Source organism: Pseudorasbora parva, chromosome 25 (genome assembly GCF_024679245.1).
Source record: "Pseudorasbora parva isolate DD20220531a chromosome 25, ASM2467924v1, whole genome shotgun sequence".
In the NCBI taxonomy this organism is placed as follows: domain Eukaryota; kingdom Metazoa; phylum Chordata; class Actinopteri; order Cypriniformes; family Gobionidae; genus Pseudorasbora; species Pseudorasbora parva.
The window spans coordinates 5,626,884-5,639,730 of NC_090196.1; the positions used below are offsets into that span (position 1 = coordinate 5,626,884).

At 42.4% G+C, this 12,847-nt stretch overlaps 1 protein-coding gene across 3 annotated transcripts in view; it reads right to left on the reverse strand.

Moving 5' to 3' along the window:
* Positions 1-1,476: 1,476 nt before the first annotated feature.
* The window catches only part of rpgrip1l (RPGRIP1 like), a 38,166-nt gene continuing 26,795 nt past the window's right edge, over positions 1,477-12,847 (reverse strand). For 2 of the 3 annotated variants that reach the window (XM_067436011.1, XM_067436010.1), the window contains exons 23-26: positions 7,075-7,261; positions 4,844-4,928; positions 3,994-4,130; positions 1,477-2,292 (exon numbers count right to left, since the gene is read on the reverse strand). In XM_067436011.1, the coding sequence (XP_067292112.1) occupies positions 2,168-2,292; positions 3,994-4,130; positions 4,844-4,928; positions 7,075-7,261 (534 nt within the window). In that variant the 3' untranslated portion in view covers positions 1,477-2,167. Of the gene's footprint in view, positions 2,293-3,993; positions 4,131-4,843; positions 4,929-7,074; positions 7,262-12,847 lie in introns of those variants that run through there. The other variant, XM_067436012.1, reaches the window with a different exon arrangement.

The window sequence follows — 12,847 nt, forward strand, 5'->3', positions numbered from 1 at the left end:
AAAGCAGCACTCGGATCTACAAGAACAAGGACTGCCATGTTTCCTGACTGCCGAATAACTTGAAGATCGTTCAAAACCCTAATCAAGGCTATTTCTGTGCTGTGGTTTGACAGGAAGCCAGACTCTTAAGTGCATTGACACTGAGATGGTCACTGAGCTGTATTGGATACTAATCTTTATTTTGTTTTTTTTAAGAGATTGGTCTGTAGCTACTGAGCACAGAAGAAATCCAAATTACATTTCTTCAGCAGGGGCCTCGCAATTGCAGTTTTAAAAAATGTGTAAGGGTGGAATACAGGTTGGGATATTCTGAATACAGGTTGGGATATTCTGAATACAGGTTGGGATATTCAGAATACAGGTTGGGATTTTCTGAATACAGGTTGGGATATTCTGAATACAGGTTGGGATATTCTGAATACAGGTTGGGATATTCTGAATACAGGTTGGGATATTCAGAATACAGGTTGGGATTTTCTGAATACAGGTTGGGATATTCTGAATACAGGTTGGGATATTCTGAATACAGGTTGGGATATTCTGAATACAGGTTGGGATATTCTGAATACAGGTTGGGATATTCTGAATACAGGTTGGGATATTCTGAATACAGGTTGGGATTTTCTGAATACAGGTTGGGATATTCTGAATACAGGTTGGGATATTCTGAATACAGGTTGGGATATTCAGAATACAGGTTGGGATTTTCTGAATACAGGTTGGGATATTCTGAATACAGGTTGGGATATTCTGAATACAGGTTGGGATTTTCTGAATACAGGTTGGGATATTCTGAATACAGGTTGGGATATTCTGAATACAGGTTGGGATATTCAGAATACAGGTTGGGATTTTCTGAATACAGGTTGGGATATTCTGAATACAGGTTGGGATATTCTGAATACAGGTTGGGATATTCAGAATACAGGTTGGGATTTTCTGAATACAGGTTGGGATATTCTGAATACAGGTTGGGATATTCAGAATAGAGGTTGGGATATTCTGAATACAGGTTGGGATATTCTGAAAACAGGTTGGGATTTTCTGAATACAGGTTGGGATATTCTGAATACAGGTTGGGATATTCTGAATACAGGTTGGGATATTCAGAATACAGGTTGGGATATTCAGAATACAGGTTGGGATATTCAGAATACAGGTTGGGATATTCTGAATACAGGTTGGGATATTCTGAATACAGGTTGGGATATTCAGAATACAGGTTGGGATTTTCTGAATACAGGTTGGGATTTTCTGAATACAGGTTGACAACGATATGAAGGTGAGTAAATGATGACAGGATTTTCATTTTTCAGTGAACTATTCCTTTAAGGTCTACCTCCATTCTGGCATAAAACACTTTTCACCATCCAATCAATTTCCAATGGATCCTACACTACTTTTTCCTCGTAAAATACCCTAACTCTGAAATAAATCACATTATCAAAGTGAAATAAATCCAAACACACAATGAAGTAACATTAAAACTCTAATAACATTACCCTGTAATGTTCATAAATATAAAGCATTTACAAATATTGGTTGATAAGACCGTCTACAAAGTTTAACAGTACATTCAAAATAAAACATCTATATCTATACAAAATATACTAAATCATCTGAATTGTACTCTCTTGTGCAGACCTATATAGGATTATCAAATGATCCTCAGTGCAGATAACCAACACTTCGCACTGAATCACACACACCGAAACAGAAGGAGTGTCTGCGTGAGCGCCACAGCTCGGCACGCGTGAAAATGTGCATTAGCATTTTAAAGAGCTTGATTTAATCCCATTAAATCCAGTTAGATTTCATTTCGCACCTTCAATAAAATATCGCCGCCTGCCACGGCGCTGCCTAATGAGGCTTAACAGCCTTTTCATTAAGCAAAGTTATTAAAGGTCTAAACATCAGCGCTCCATCAAACGCAACACTGGAGGCCATAAAGAGAAACATTAGGATATGATTTCACACCGTAAGGGATCAAAGCCGTCTACATAAAGGACTGTTTTGTTCCCATATGTTGTCAGCGTCTGTAGCGTTTAAAGCCAAACGGGCCGCCCCATGCATTACATTTAACTTCATTCTGGTCAATCGAATTAAAAACTACAATTATTTAAGGAACATTTCATAGTGGAAAAAGTAAATCATTGGTTTTGCTAAATTAAGCAAGTGTAGTTAGAGGACGGTCACGCTCTGGATCTTTCAGGATGGATGTTAGAGCGTCCAGAGCTTCAACGGTCACAACGAGATGGCCAATAACTTCACTGCTGTCCTGAACGTCCACAACTGCAGTGAGGGACAGGAAAGAACAAGAACGTTTACGGTCAGCAAGTGGCACTTTCCTACAAATAGGGTACACATTGTCATCTCATTACATAAAAAGCCACAAATAATGCCATGTTATTTAGAGAGAGAATTATTACATGTGTTCGATTAACTGATTTAAACATTTAAACAGTAAAAGTCTGCACCCCGCTTTAAAATAGGGATTTTGGCTTAGTCTGGACTTTTTGGACTGTATGCAAAAATGAATAGCATACAGTCTTAATTTTGACAATCTTGACCAATGACCAAAATTACCAACAATTAAAAATGTGCACTCCACCCTGGCTTTAATTTTTGAGAAACATAAGTTTTCATTTAAACCACTTTTTTACAAACTAAAGTTATATGCCAAATTAATTAGAGCCCACTGAGCAACCCTGTTACTTGCACACCTTCAACATTCTGGCATACTTTTCATCTTATACATTTTATTCTCTTTTTCATGTTTATTAATAAATAAAGTGGACTTTCTTGGGTTAACTGTGTCCAAAGATATGGTAACAGGGTTGAGGTAAAAGGCCTAATAAAAAATCAATTCAAAAATAACCAAATCAGGTAATTCATACAATTTGACCTTCTGAGTTGGATGAACAACGAGGTTCAGAGGTTAAATATCTTCTTTCACTGATACTGAAAAAGAGAGATTTCAGAATCCGTTTAATAGTCTTTTTGTGGAAATTACCCAAAAAACTATCCAGCTAACCAAAGATTTAAGAAGACCTTCTGATATTTCTGAACATCCATTGATAGCTATGCTTCAAAAAGTTCATAAAGAGATCTTAAAGGGATAGTTCACTTTAAAATTAAATTTTGATATGTTTTAGCTTTCCTCATGGGCATCCGAGATGTAGGAGTATTTGTTTCCCCAGTAGTTTCAATTTTGATCATTTTAGGTCAAACCGTTCTTGTCTGTGCCTCACATAATGCAGGTCTATGGTCACCACCTCAGACAGTATACACAGAGAAGTCCAAATGAAACAATCCCCCATCGTAAGTACACACTGATGGCCTAAGACACGAAACGAGCGGTTTGTGTGAGAAAACCAACAGTATTTATATCGGTTTTACCTCTTGTAAACCACAGGAAACACGCACGCGCGCCCTCGGATCAGTCGGACGTAGTGGTGTACAAGAGGTAAAAACGATATAAATACTGTTGGTTTTCTCACACAAACCGCTGGTTTCGTGTCTTAGGCCATCAGTGTGTACTTACGATGGGGGATTGTTTCATTTGGACTTCTCTGTGTATGCTCTCTGAGGTGGTGACCATAGACCTGCATTATGTGAGGCACAGACAAGAACGGTTTGACCTAAAATGATCAAAATTGAAACTACTGGGGAAACAAATACTCCTACATCTCGGATGCCCATGAGGAAAGCTAAAACATATCAAAATTTAATTTCAAAGTGAACTATCCCTTTAAAACGAATCCATATGAATTGAGCGGTTTAGTCCAAATTTTCTGAAGAGACTCGATCACTTTATAAGATGGACAGATTGGATTGGGTTTTGTTCATATATAAACATTAATTCTTGCGTTACTCAGCACGTTTGAGCTTCAGCAAGAACCAGTGAGGCTCATTCTCAGGTCAAAGCTTTGGTTTTGAGTCTTGTGACGGGACTTCTCAATGGAATTTTGTGATGCAAAGTAAAACACTTACCGCTCAGGCTCACGTCCTTCATGTCTCTGCGCTTGTCCATGATATCGAGGATACGCAGGTAGGCCACGCCCACATCCTCACACTCCTGGTCCTGCTCCTCCTCTTCAGGAGGGTCACTCACCACTGTGAACTTTATGCTGTCACAGACAATCAAAGAGTCAGTTGCCTATCGGAGCTGTATTGTAAAATGCAATGTATTATACACTAGGACAGGGGCATTCAATTCAAGTTCCTAGAGGTGCGGCCTCTACATTTCCTTCACAGTGGAGGTCTGGACAATACTCTTTTGGAACAGTTATACATTTCCATCAGGGCAGCCATAATACTTTGTAAAAGGAAAAATCCTAAACACTCAAATAGTCAAAAACAAACAACGTACATAAAATAATAAGCAAAACAAATATTTTTTTGTTTTGTTTTCTTTTTGCATCAAAATAATTTTCCTAATTGTAACATTTAAACATACTTATAGTAGAAAATGTTTATGATGTAGTATTTTAGTTTTTTGTGGTATTTTAGTTGAGATGCTCAGAAACGGCAATGCGGCTATTTAAATAGCAACCGTGATTTCATTCATGGAGTTTACACTCGTTCACTTTACACACTCATTATTGCATAGTGATGGAGGTTTATGTATAACATCGTGCTACCAGGAGTGAATGTGTCAGCAGAGTATTTTTCCTCTTATTCGGTAGAATTCATTTTTAAGCCGTTATCTGTGTCTTTCTGAATAAGGGATTGGGCTTCAGGCACACCCCTAGTATACACTACACAACAATTTATTACACACAGACAACAAATGAATGAGATCACACTAGAGAAAGAGACTGCAGATCAGAAAGTGTCTCACTGCTCTAGTTGTCTGTTCCGGCCCTCCAGCACTGCTCTCAGAGTTTGTCGTCTGGGTTGGTTATTCTCCATATCCACATGGATCACTGTCGGAACAATGCATGTTGTTTAAGTTTATTTCTTGATACTGATGTTTTAAAATATTGATGGTTTAAAAAGTACATTTATTTGGCATTGCTTATTAAAATAATACAGCTACAGCATTTTGTGCCTAATATGCATGTGGAAGCACAATGTTAGCAACTGTAAGTTTAGGACACTTGGTGCAACAGTTATGAGCAAATTAATCGTGATTTTAAACCGTTTGACCACAACGAGAAACTGTTCTGTATGGAAACATACAGAAAGATAATTGCAATTTTTTTCCCAATTAAAATTGATTAGTAGCCTAGAAATCTAATCTGCCCGCGAGTGCCATCTAGCAACTCTCAATACACTTCTGAGCTGTCAAAAACCAAAGTCTTGCCGGGCCAATCACATCGTGTATAGAGTCGGTGGACGGGGCTTAACATAATGACGGCCGAGTTGCGCTTGCATGCTCCTTCTAGTAAACACAGAAGCTGGCGAACGGCGGTCTTTCGAATCAGCTTTGACCGCGACTCTGGAAGACTTGGAGTTTTTCTCTGAGAAAAGAACAAACAACGGCACTGAAGTCATTCTTAAAAAGGGAAGATGTGTTCGGAGTTTTGCCGATCGGATACAGCGAATGTTTAATCTATCAATGAGCTCTGCTTCACCTTCGTTGCTCTGGTTGGTGTAGCGCTATCCTATCGCGTGCAGAGGGAGTTTGAAAGACAGCCGTTTATCCGCCCCTCGGATTGAGCTGTCAATGGTGAGTTTCCAGACCAAACATCTTGATGTGGGACTGTCTTGTCAGGCTAATTGATTAATGTCAGAATTGCAAGATATAAATCATGACGAAAAAGAAAGAATTGTGAGATAAAAAGTCGCAATTATCTTTTTTTATTTTTTTATTCAGAGGCGGAAATAAGCTTCCATCATTCTGGAAGCTCGATCCATCAAACTTTATGATCAATTTCAGTCATTGTTTAGAGGTAAATAGATGTCTGCATTCTTGCGGGACCCAAAAATGGTGCATTTTTGAAGATAAATTAACAGTATAAAATTCAAAATGGGTGGCAGTCAATATGGTTTATAAATGGGTATAATCGTTCTTTGGGTTGCCCAATGAATCTAAAAGGGAGCAGAAGCATGACTTTAGATCAAGTTACCCAGGTTGGGCAGAAATTGAAACTAACAAGTTTATTAAATTTGGCAAGAATTGTAATATGTATATTTCTAGACCAGTGCTTCCCAACTTTGTTCTTTCAGGCATACCAATATAACACATAGAAGTCTTCCAGCCATCTATTTGAAGTTCTGGAGTCTCTGCTAATAAGCTGATGAGTTGGATAAAATTTTGATTAGGGAAAAGGATATATGTACTGTGCAAATATGTCCTATTGGTGTGCCTCCAAGAAACATATTCTAGGCTTTGTTTACATCAATCCAGAAACATTTGAAAACAGTGTTGTCGTTTTTAAAATGCTCTCCATCCACACTAGGGTTTTCAATCAAGTGCTCACTGAGATGATACCAATAGACCAGAGTCTCACTCTATTCTTCTGGCATGATCATTTTGTAGCAAAATCTCCCAGCACTTACTGGTGCGTCCAGGTCTCACTCAATCCCTATTCCACGTATGGTCTAAAACGCAACTGCAAGTACAATTTTACCACAAATTTAATATGAAGAGTAACATTTATCTTTATCAAAACTGGGAGAGTGAATAGCACATAGCAGGCACATATAATTAGATACCTATGGATGCAATATGAATGTTTTCAAATACCTCCATTTCCACCCAAAACTACAAAGCAAAAACACAGTACGCAGGAGAGCATCTTCAAAAAGCTCAATTTTCACAGAACAATACAAAAAAGCCCTAAGCCCTCAAAAAGCCCTTTTCTCAAAACGTAGAGAAAATGTTTCAAATATGTCCGGATTAGTGTAGACTTAACCCTAGACTTAAAAGGAAAAATGTGAGTTTATGGTGGCTCTAGGAGGTTTGAGGTTTAGAACTCAAAATTGGTCAGAAGAAAGTTTAGAGATTTCTTAGTCAATGCACCAATTTTCACAACTTTTTACCACAAGGTTTAAGACGCTGCCATTGACAGACCAGAAAAAGAAGAACAAATTCAATGGTTGGTATTGCACGGATATGTTGTTCACCATTGCTGAAGTTGTAGGAGACGTTGTGTCCAGACAGTGGTTTCTTTAGGGACAGCGGGGTCTCGACTGACGGCAGGCCCAGGAAACAGTACTCCACAAACAGTCGGACGATCCCACTGTCTTCTGCCACTCTTGAGCCGGGCTTCAGACTCAGAGAAACGATCTCCACACGAATGCACTCGGACGGCTGGTGGAGCAAAGCATCACATAACCTTATCAAAACTGACATGGTGAGGCTCGCTCTGAATCTTCAGGGACTCCAATCACTCTCAACATCTGACAGAACATCCAGCAAGAATATTCCACCGTTTAAAATGATGGACACCGGACAAACTACATCTCTTTCCTGATGTAGACGTGTAACCTATAGGGCATAGTTCTCTGATAATGATGAGGGCTGGAGAAGTGTTGTCTATCCATGTATCGTTTGATTCAATCTGTCAAACATACTGTCCAAATTGAGAGAGTTTTTAGGCCATTAAGTTTTTGCTGACAGCAGTCATTAGATCTCTGTTCCTTTCAACAGTCCTCTTGGGACACAAAATGAGCTAACATTAAAGGGGCAGTTCACCCAAAAATGAAAATTCAAAAATGACTTGCCCTTATGCCGTTCCAAAACCAAAAGTCTTTTGTTCATCTTTGGAACACAACGATATTTTTGATTTCTAAACGTCTACTGACAGCTATGCTTCAAAAAGTTAACAAAGAGATTGTAAAACTAATCCATATGAATTGAGCTGTTCAGTCCAAATTTTCTGAAGAGACTCGATCACTTTTTTTATGACGGACAGATTGGATTGGTTATGTCCATATAAACATTAATTCTCGTGTTACACAGCACGTTTGAGCTTCAGCGAGAACCAATGAGGTTCATTTTCGTGTCACGCATCACGTTTGAGCTTCAGCGAGAACCAATGAGGTTCATTCTCGTGTCACGCATCACGTTTGAGCTTCAGCGAGAACCAATGAGGTTCATTCTCGAGTTACGCAGCACGTTTGAGCTTCAGCAGGAACCAATGAGGTTCATTCTCGTGTTACGCAGCACGTTTGAGCTTCAGCGAGAACCAATGAGGTTCATTCTCGTGTTACGCATCACGTTTGAGCTTTAGCAGGAACCAATGAGGTTCATTCTCGTGTTACGCAGCACGTTTGCGCTTCAGCAGGAACCAATGAGGTTCATTCTCGTGTTACGCAGCACGTTTGAGCTTTAGCAGGAACCAATGAGGTTCATTCTTGTGTTACGCAGCACGTTTGAGCTTCAGCAGAACCAATGCGGTTCATTCTCGTGTTACGCAGCACGTTTGAGCTTCAGCAGGAACCAATGCGGTTCATTCTCGTGTTACGCAGCACGTTTGAGCTTCAGCAGGAACCAATGAGGTTCATTCTCGTGTTACGCAGCACGTTTGAGCTTCAGCGAGAACCAATGAGGTTCATTCTCGTGTTACGCATCACGTTTGAGCTTTAGCAGGAACCAATGAGGTTCATTCTCGTGTTACGCAGCACGTTTGCGCTTCAGCAGGAACCAATGAGGTTCATTCTCGTGTTACGCAGCACGTTTGAGCTTCAGCAGAACCAATGCGGTTCATTCTTGTGTTACGCAGCACGTTTGAGCTTCAGCAGGAACCAATGCGGTTCATTCTTGTGTTACGCAGCACGTTTGAGCTTCAGCAGGAACCAATGAGGTTCATTCTCGTGTTACGCAGCACGTTTGAGCTTCAGCAGAACCAATGCGGTTCATTCTCGTGTTACGCAGCACGTTTGAGCTTCAGCAGGAACCAATGAGGTTCATTCTCGTGTTACGCAGCACGTTTGAGCTTCAGCAGGAACCAATGAGGTTCATTCTCGTGTCACGCATCACGTTTGAGCTTCAGCAGAACCAATGCGGTTCATTCTCGTGTTACGCAGCACGTTTGAGCTTCAGTAAGAACCAATGAGGTTCATTCTCGTGTTACACAGCACGTTTGAGCTTCAGCGAGAACCAATGCGGTTCATTCTCGTGTTACGCAGCACGTTTGAGCTTCAGCAGGAACCAATGCGGTTCATTCTCGTGTTACGCAGCACGTTTGAGCTTCAGTAAGAACCAATGAGGTTCATTCTCGTGTCACGCATCACGTTTGAGCTTCAGCGAGAACCAATGAGGTTCATTCTCGTGTTACGCAGCACGTTTGAGCTTCAGCGAGAACCAATGAGGTTCATTCTCGTGTCACGCATCACGTTTGAGCTTCAGCGAGAACCAATGAGGTTCATTCTCGTGTCACGCATCACGTTTGAGCTTCAGCGAGAACCAATGAGGTTCATTCTCGAGTTACGCAGCACGTTTGAGCTTCAGCAGGAACCAATGAGGTTCATTCTCGTGTTACGCAGCACGTTTGAGCTTCAGCGAGAACCAATGAGGTTCATTCTCGTGTTACGCATCACGTTTGAGCTTTAGCAGGAACCAATGAGGTTCATTCTCGTGTTACGCAGCACGTTTGCGCTTCAGCAGGAACCAATGAGGTTCATTCTCGTGTTACGCAGCACGTTTGAGCTTTAGCAGGAACCAATGAGGTTCATTCTCGTGTTACGCAGCACGTTTGAGCTTCAGCAGAACCAATGCGGTTCATTCTCGTGTTACGCAGCACGTTTGAGCTTCAGCAGGAACCAATGCGGTTCATTCTCGTGTTACGCAGCACGTTTGAGCTTCAGCAGGAACCAATGAGGTTCATTCTCGTGTTACGCAGCACGTTTGAGCTTCAGCGAGAACCAATGAGGTTCATTCTCGTGTTACGCATCACGTTTGAGCTTTAGCAGGAACCAATGAGGTTCATTCTCGTGTTACGCAGCACGTTTGCGCTTCAGCAGGAACCAATGAGGTTCATTCTCGTGTTACGCAGCACGTTTGAGCTTCAGCAGAACCAATGCGGTTCATTCTTGTGTTACGCAGCACGTTTGAGCTTCAGCAGGAACCAATGCGGTTCATTCTTGTGTTACGCAGCACGTTTGAGCTTCAGCAGGAACCAATGAGGTTCATTCTCGTGTTACGCAGCACGTTTGAGCTTCAGCAGAACCAATGCGGTTCATTCTCGTGTTACGCAGCACGTTTGAGCTTCAGCGAGAACCAATGAGGTTCATTCTCGTGTTACGCAGCACGTTTGAGCTTCAGCAGGAACCAATGAGGTTCATTCTCGTGTTACGCAGCACGTTTGAGCTTCAGCAGGAACCAATGAGGTTCATTCTCGTGTTACGCAGCACGTTTGAGCTTCAGCAAGAACCAATGAGGTTCATTCTCGTGTCACGCATCACGTTTGAGCTTCAGCAGAACCAATGCGGTTCATTCTCGTGTTACGCAGCACGTTTGAGCTTCAGTAAGAACCAATGAGGTTCATTCTCGTGTTACACAGCACGTTTGAGCTTCAGCGAGAACCAATGCGGTTCATTCTCGTGTTACGCAGCACGTTTGAGCTTCAGCAGGAACCAATGCGGTTCATTCTCGTGTTACGCAGCACGTTTGAGCTTCAGTAAGAACCAATGAGGTTCATTCTCGTGTTACGCAGCACGTTTGAGCTTCAGCAGGAACCAATGAGGTTCATTCTCGTGTTACGCAGCACGTTTGAGCTTCAGCAGGAACCAATGAGGTTCATTCTCGTGTTACGCAGCACGTTTGAGCTTCAGCAAGAACCAATGAGGTTCATTCTCGTGTCACGCATCACGTTTGAGCTTCAGCAGAACCAATGAGGTTCATTCTCGTGTTACGCAGCACGTTTGAGCTTCAGTAAGAACCAATGAGGTTCATTCTCGTGTTACACAGCACGTTTGAGCTTCAGCGAGAACCAATGCGGTTCATTCTCGTGTTACGCAGCACGTTTGCGCTTCAGCAGGAACCAATGAGGTTCATTCTCGTGTTACGCAGCACGTTTGAGCTTCAGCAGAACCAATGCGGTTCATTCTTGTGTTACGCAGCACGTTTGAGCTTCAGCAGGAACCAATGCGGTTCATTCTTGTGTTACGCAGCACGTTTGAGCTTCAGCAGGAACCAATGAGGTTCATTCTCGTGTTACGCAGCACGTTTGAGCTTCAGCAGAACCAATGCGGTTCATTCTCGTGTTACGCAGCACGTTTGAGCTTCAGCAGGAACCAATGAGGTTCATTCTCGTGTTACGCAGCACGTTTGAGCTTCAGCAGGAACCAATGAGGTTCATTCTCGTGTTACGCAGCACGTTTGAGCTTCAGCAAGAACCAATGAGGTTCATTCTCGTGTCACGCATCACGTTTGAGCTTCAGCAGAACCAATGCGGTTCATTCTCGTGTTACGCAGCACGTTTGAGCTTCAGTAAGAACCAATGAGGTTCATTCTCGTGTTACACAGCACGTTTGAGCTTCAGCGAGAACCAATGCGGTTCATTCTCGTGTTACGCAGCACGTTTGAGCTTCAGCAGGAACCAATGCGGTTCATTCTCGTGTTACGCAGCACGTTTGAGCTTCAGTAAGAACCAATGAGGTTCATTCTCGTGTCACGCATCACGTTTGAGCTTCAGCGAGAACCAATGAGGTTCATTCTTGTGTTACGCAGCACGTTTGAGCTTCAGCAGGAACCAATGAGGTTCATTCTCGTGTTACGCAGCACGTTTGAGCTTCAGCGGGAACCAATGAGGTTCATTCTCGTGTTACGCAGCACGTTTGAGCTTTAGCGAGAACCAATGAGGTTCATTCTCGTGTCACGCATCACTTTTGAGCTTCAGCGAGAACCAATGAGGTTCATTCTCGTGTTACGCAGCACGTTTGAGCTTCAGCGAGAACCAATGAGGTTCATTCTCGTGTTACGCAGCACATTTGAGCTTCAGCGAGAACCAATGAGGTTCATTCTCGTGTTACGCAGCACGTTTGAGCTTCAGCGAGAACCAATGAGGTTCATTCTCGTGTTACGCAGCACGTTTGAGCTTCAGCAGGAACCAATGAGGTTCATTCTTGTGTTACGCAGCACATTTGAGCTTCAGCGAGAACCAATGAGGTTCATTCTCGTGTTACGCAGCACTTTTGAGCTTCAGCGAGAACCAATGAGGTTCATTCTTGTGTTACGCAGCACATTTGAGCTTCAGCGAGAACCAATGAGGTTCATTCTCGTGTTACGCAGCACGTTTGAGCTTCAGCAGGAACCAATGCGGTTCATTCTTGTGTTACGCAGCACGTTTGAGCTTCAGCAGGAACCAATGCGGTTCATTCTCGTGTTACGCAGCACGTTTGAGCTTCAGCAGGAACCAATGCGGTTCATTCTCGTGTTACGCAGCACGTTTGAGCTTCAGCAGGAACCAATGCGGTTCATTCTCGTGTTACGCAGCACGTTTGAGCTTCAGCAGGAACCAATGCGGTTCATTCTCGTGTTACGCAGCACGTTTGAGCTCCAGCAGGAACCAATGCGGTTCATTCTCGTGTTACGCAGCACGTTTGAGCTTCAGCAGGAACCAATGCGGTTCATTCTCGTGTTACACAGCACGTTTGAGCTTCAGCGAGAACCAATGAGGTTCATTCTCGTGTTACGCAGCACGTTTGAGCTTCAGCAGAACCAATGCGGTTCATTCTTGTGTTACGCAGCACGTTTGAGCTTTAGCAGGAACCAATGAGGTTCATTCTCGTGTTACGCAGCACGTTTGAGCTTCAGCAGGAACCAATGCGGTTCATTCTCGTGTTACGCAGCACGTTTGAGCTTCAGCAGGAACCAATGAGGTTCATTCTCGTGTTACACAGCACGTTTGAGCTTCAGCAGGAACCAATGAGGTTCATTCTCGTGTTACGCAGC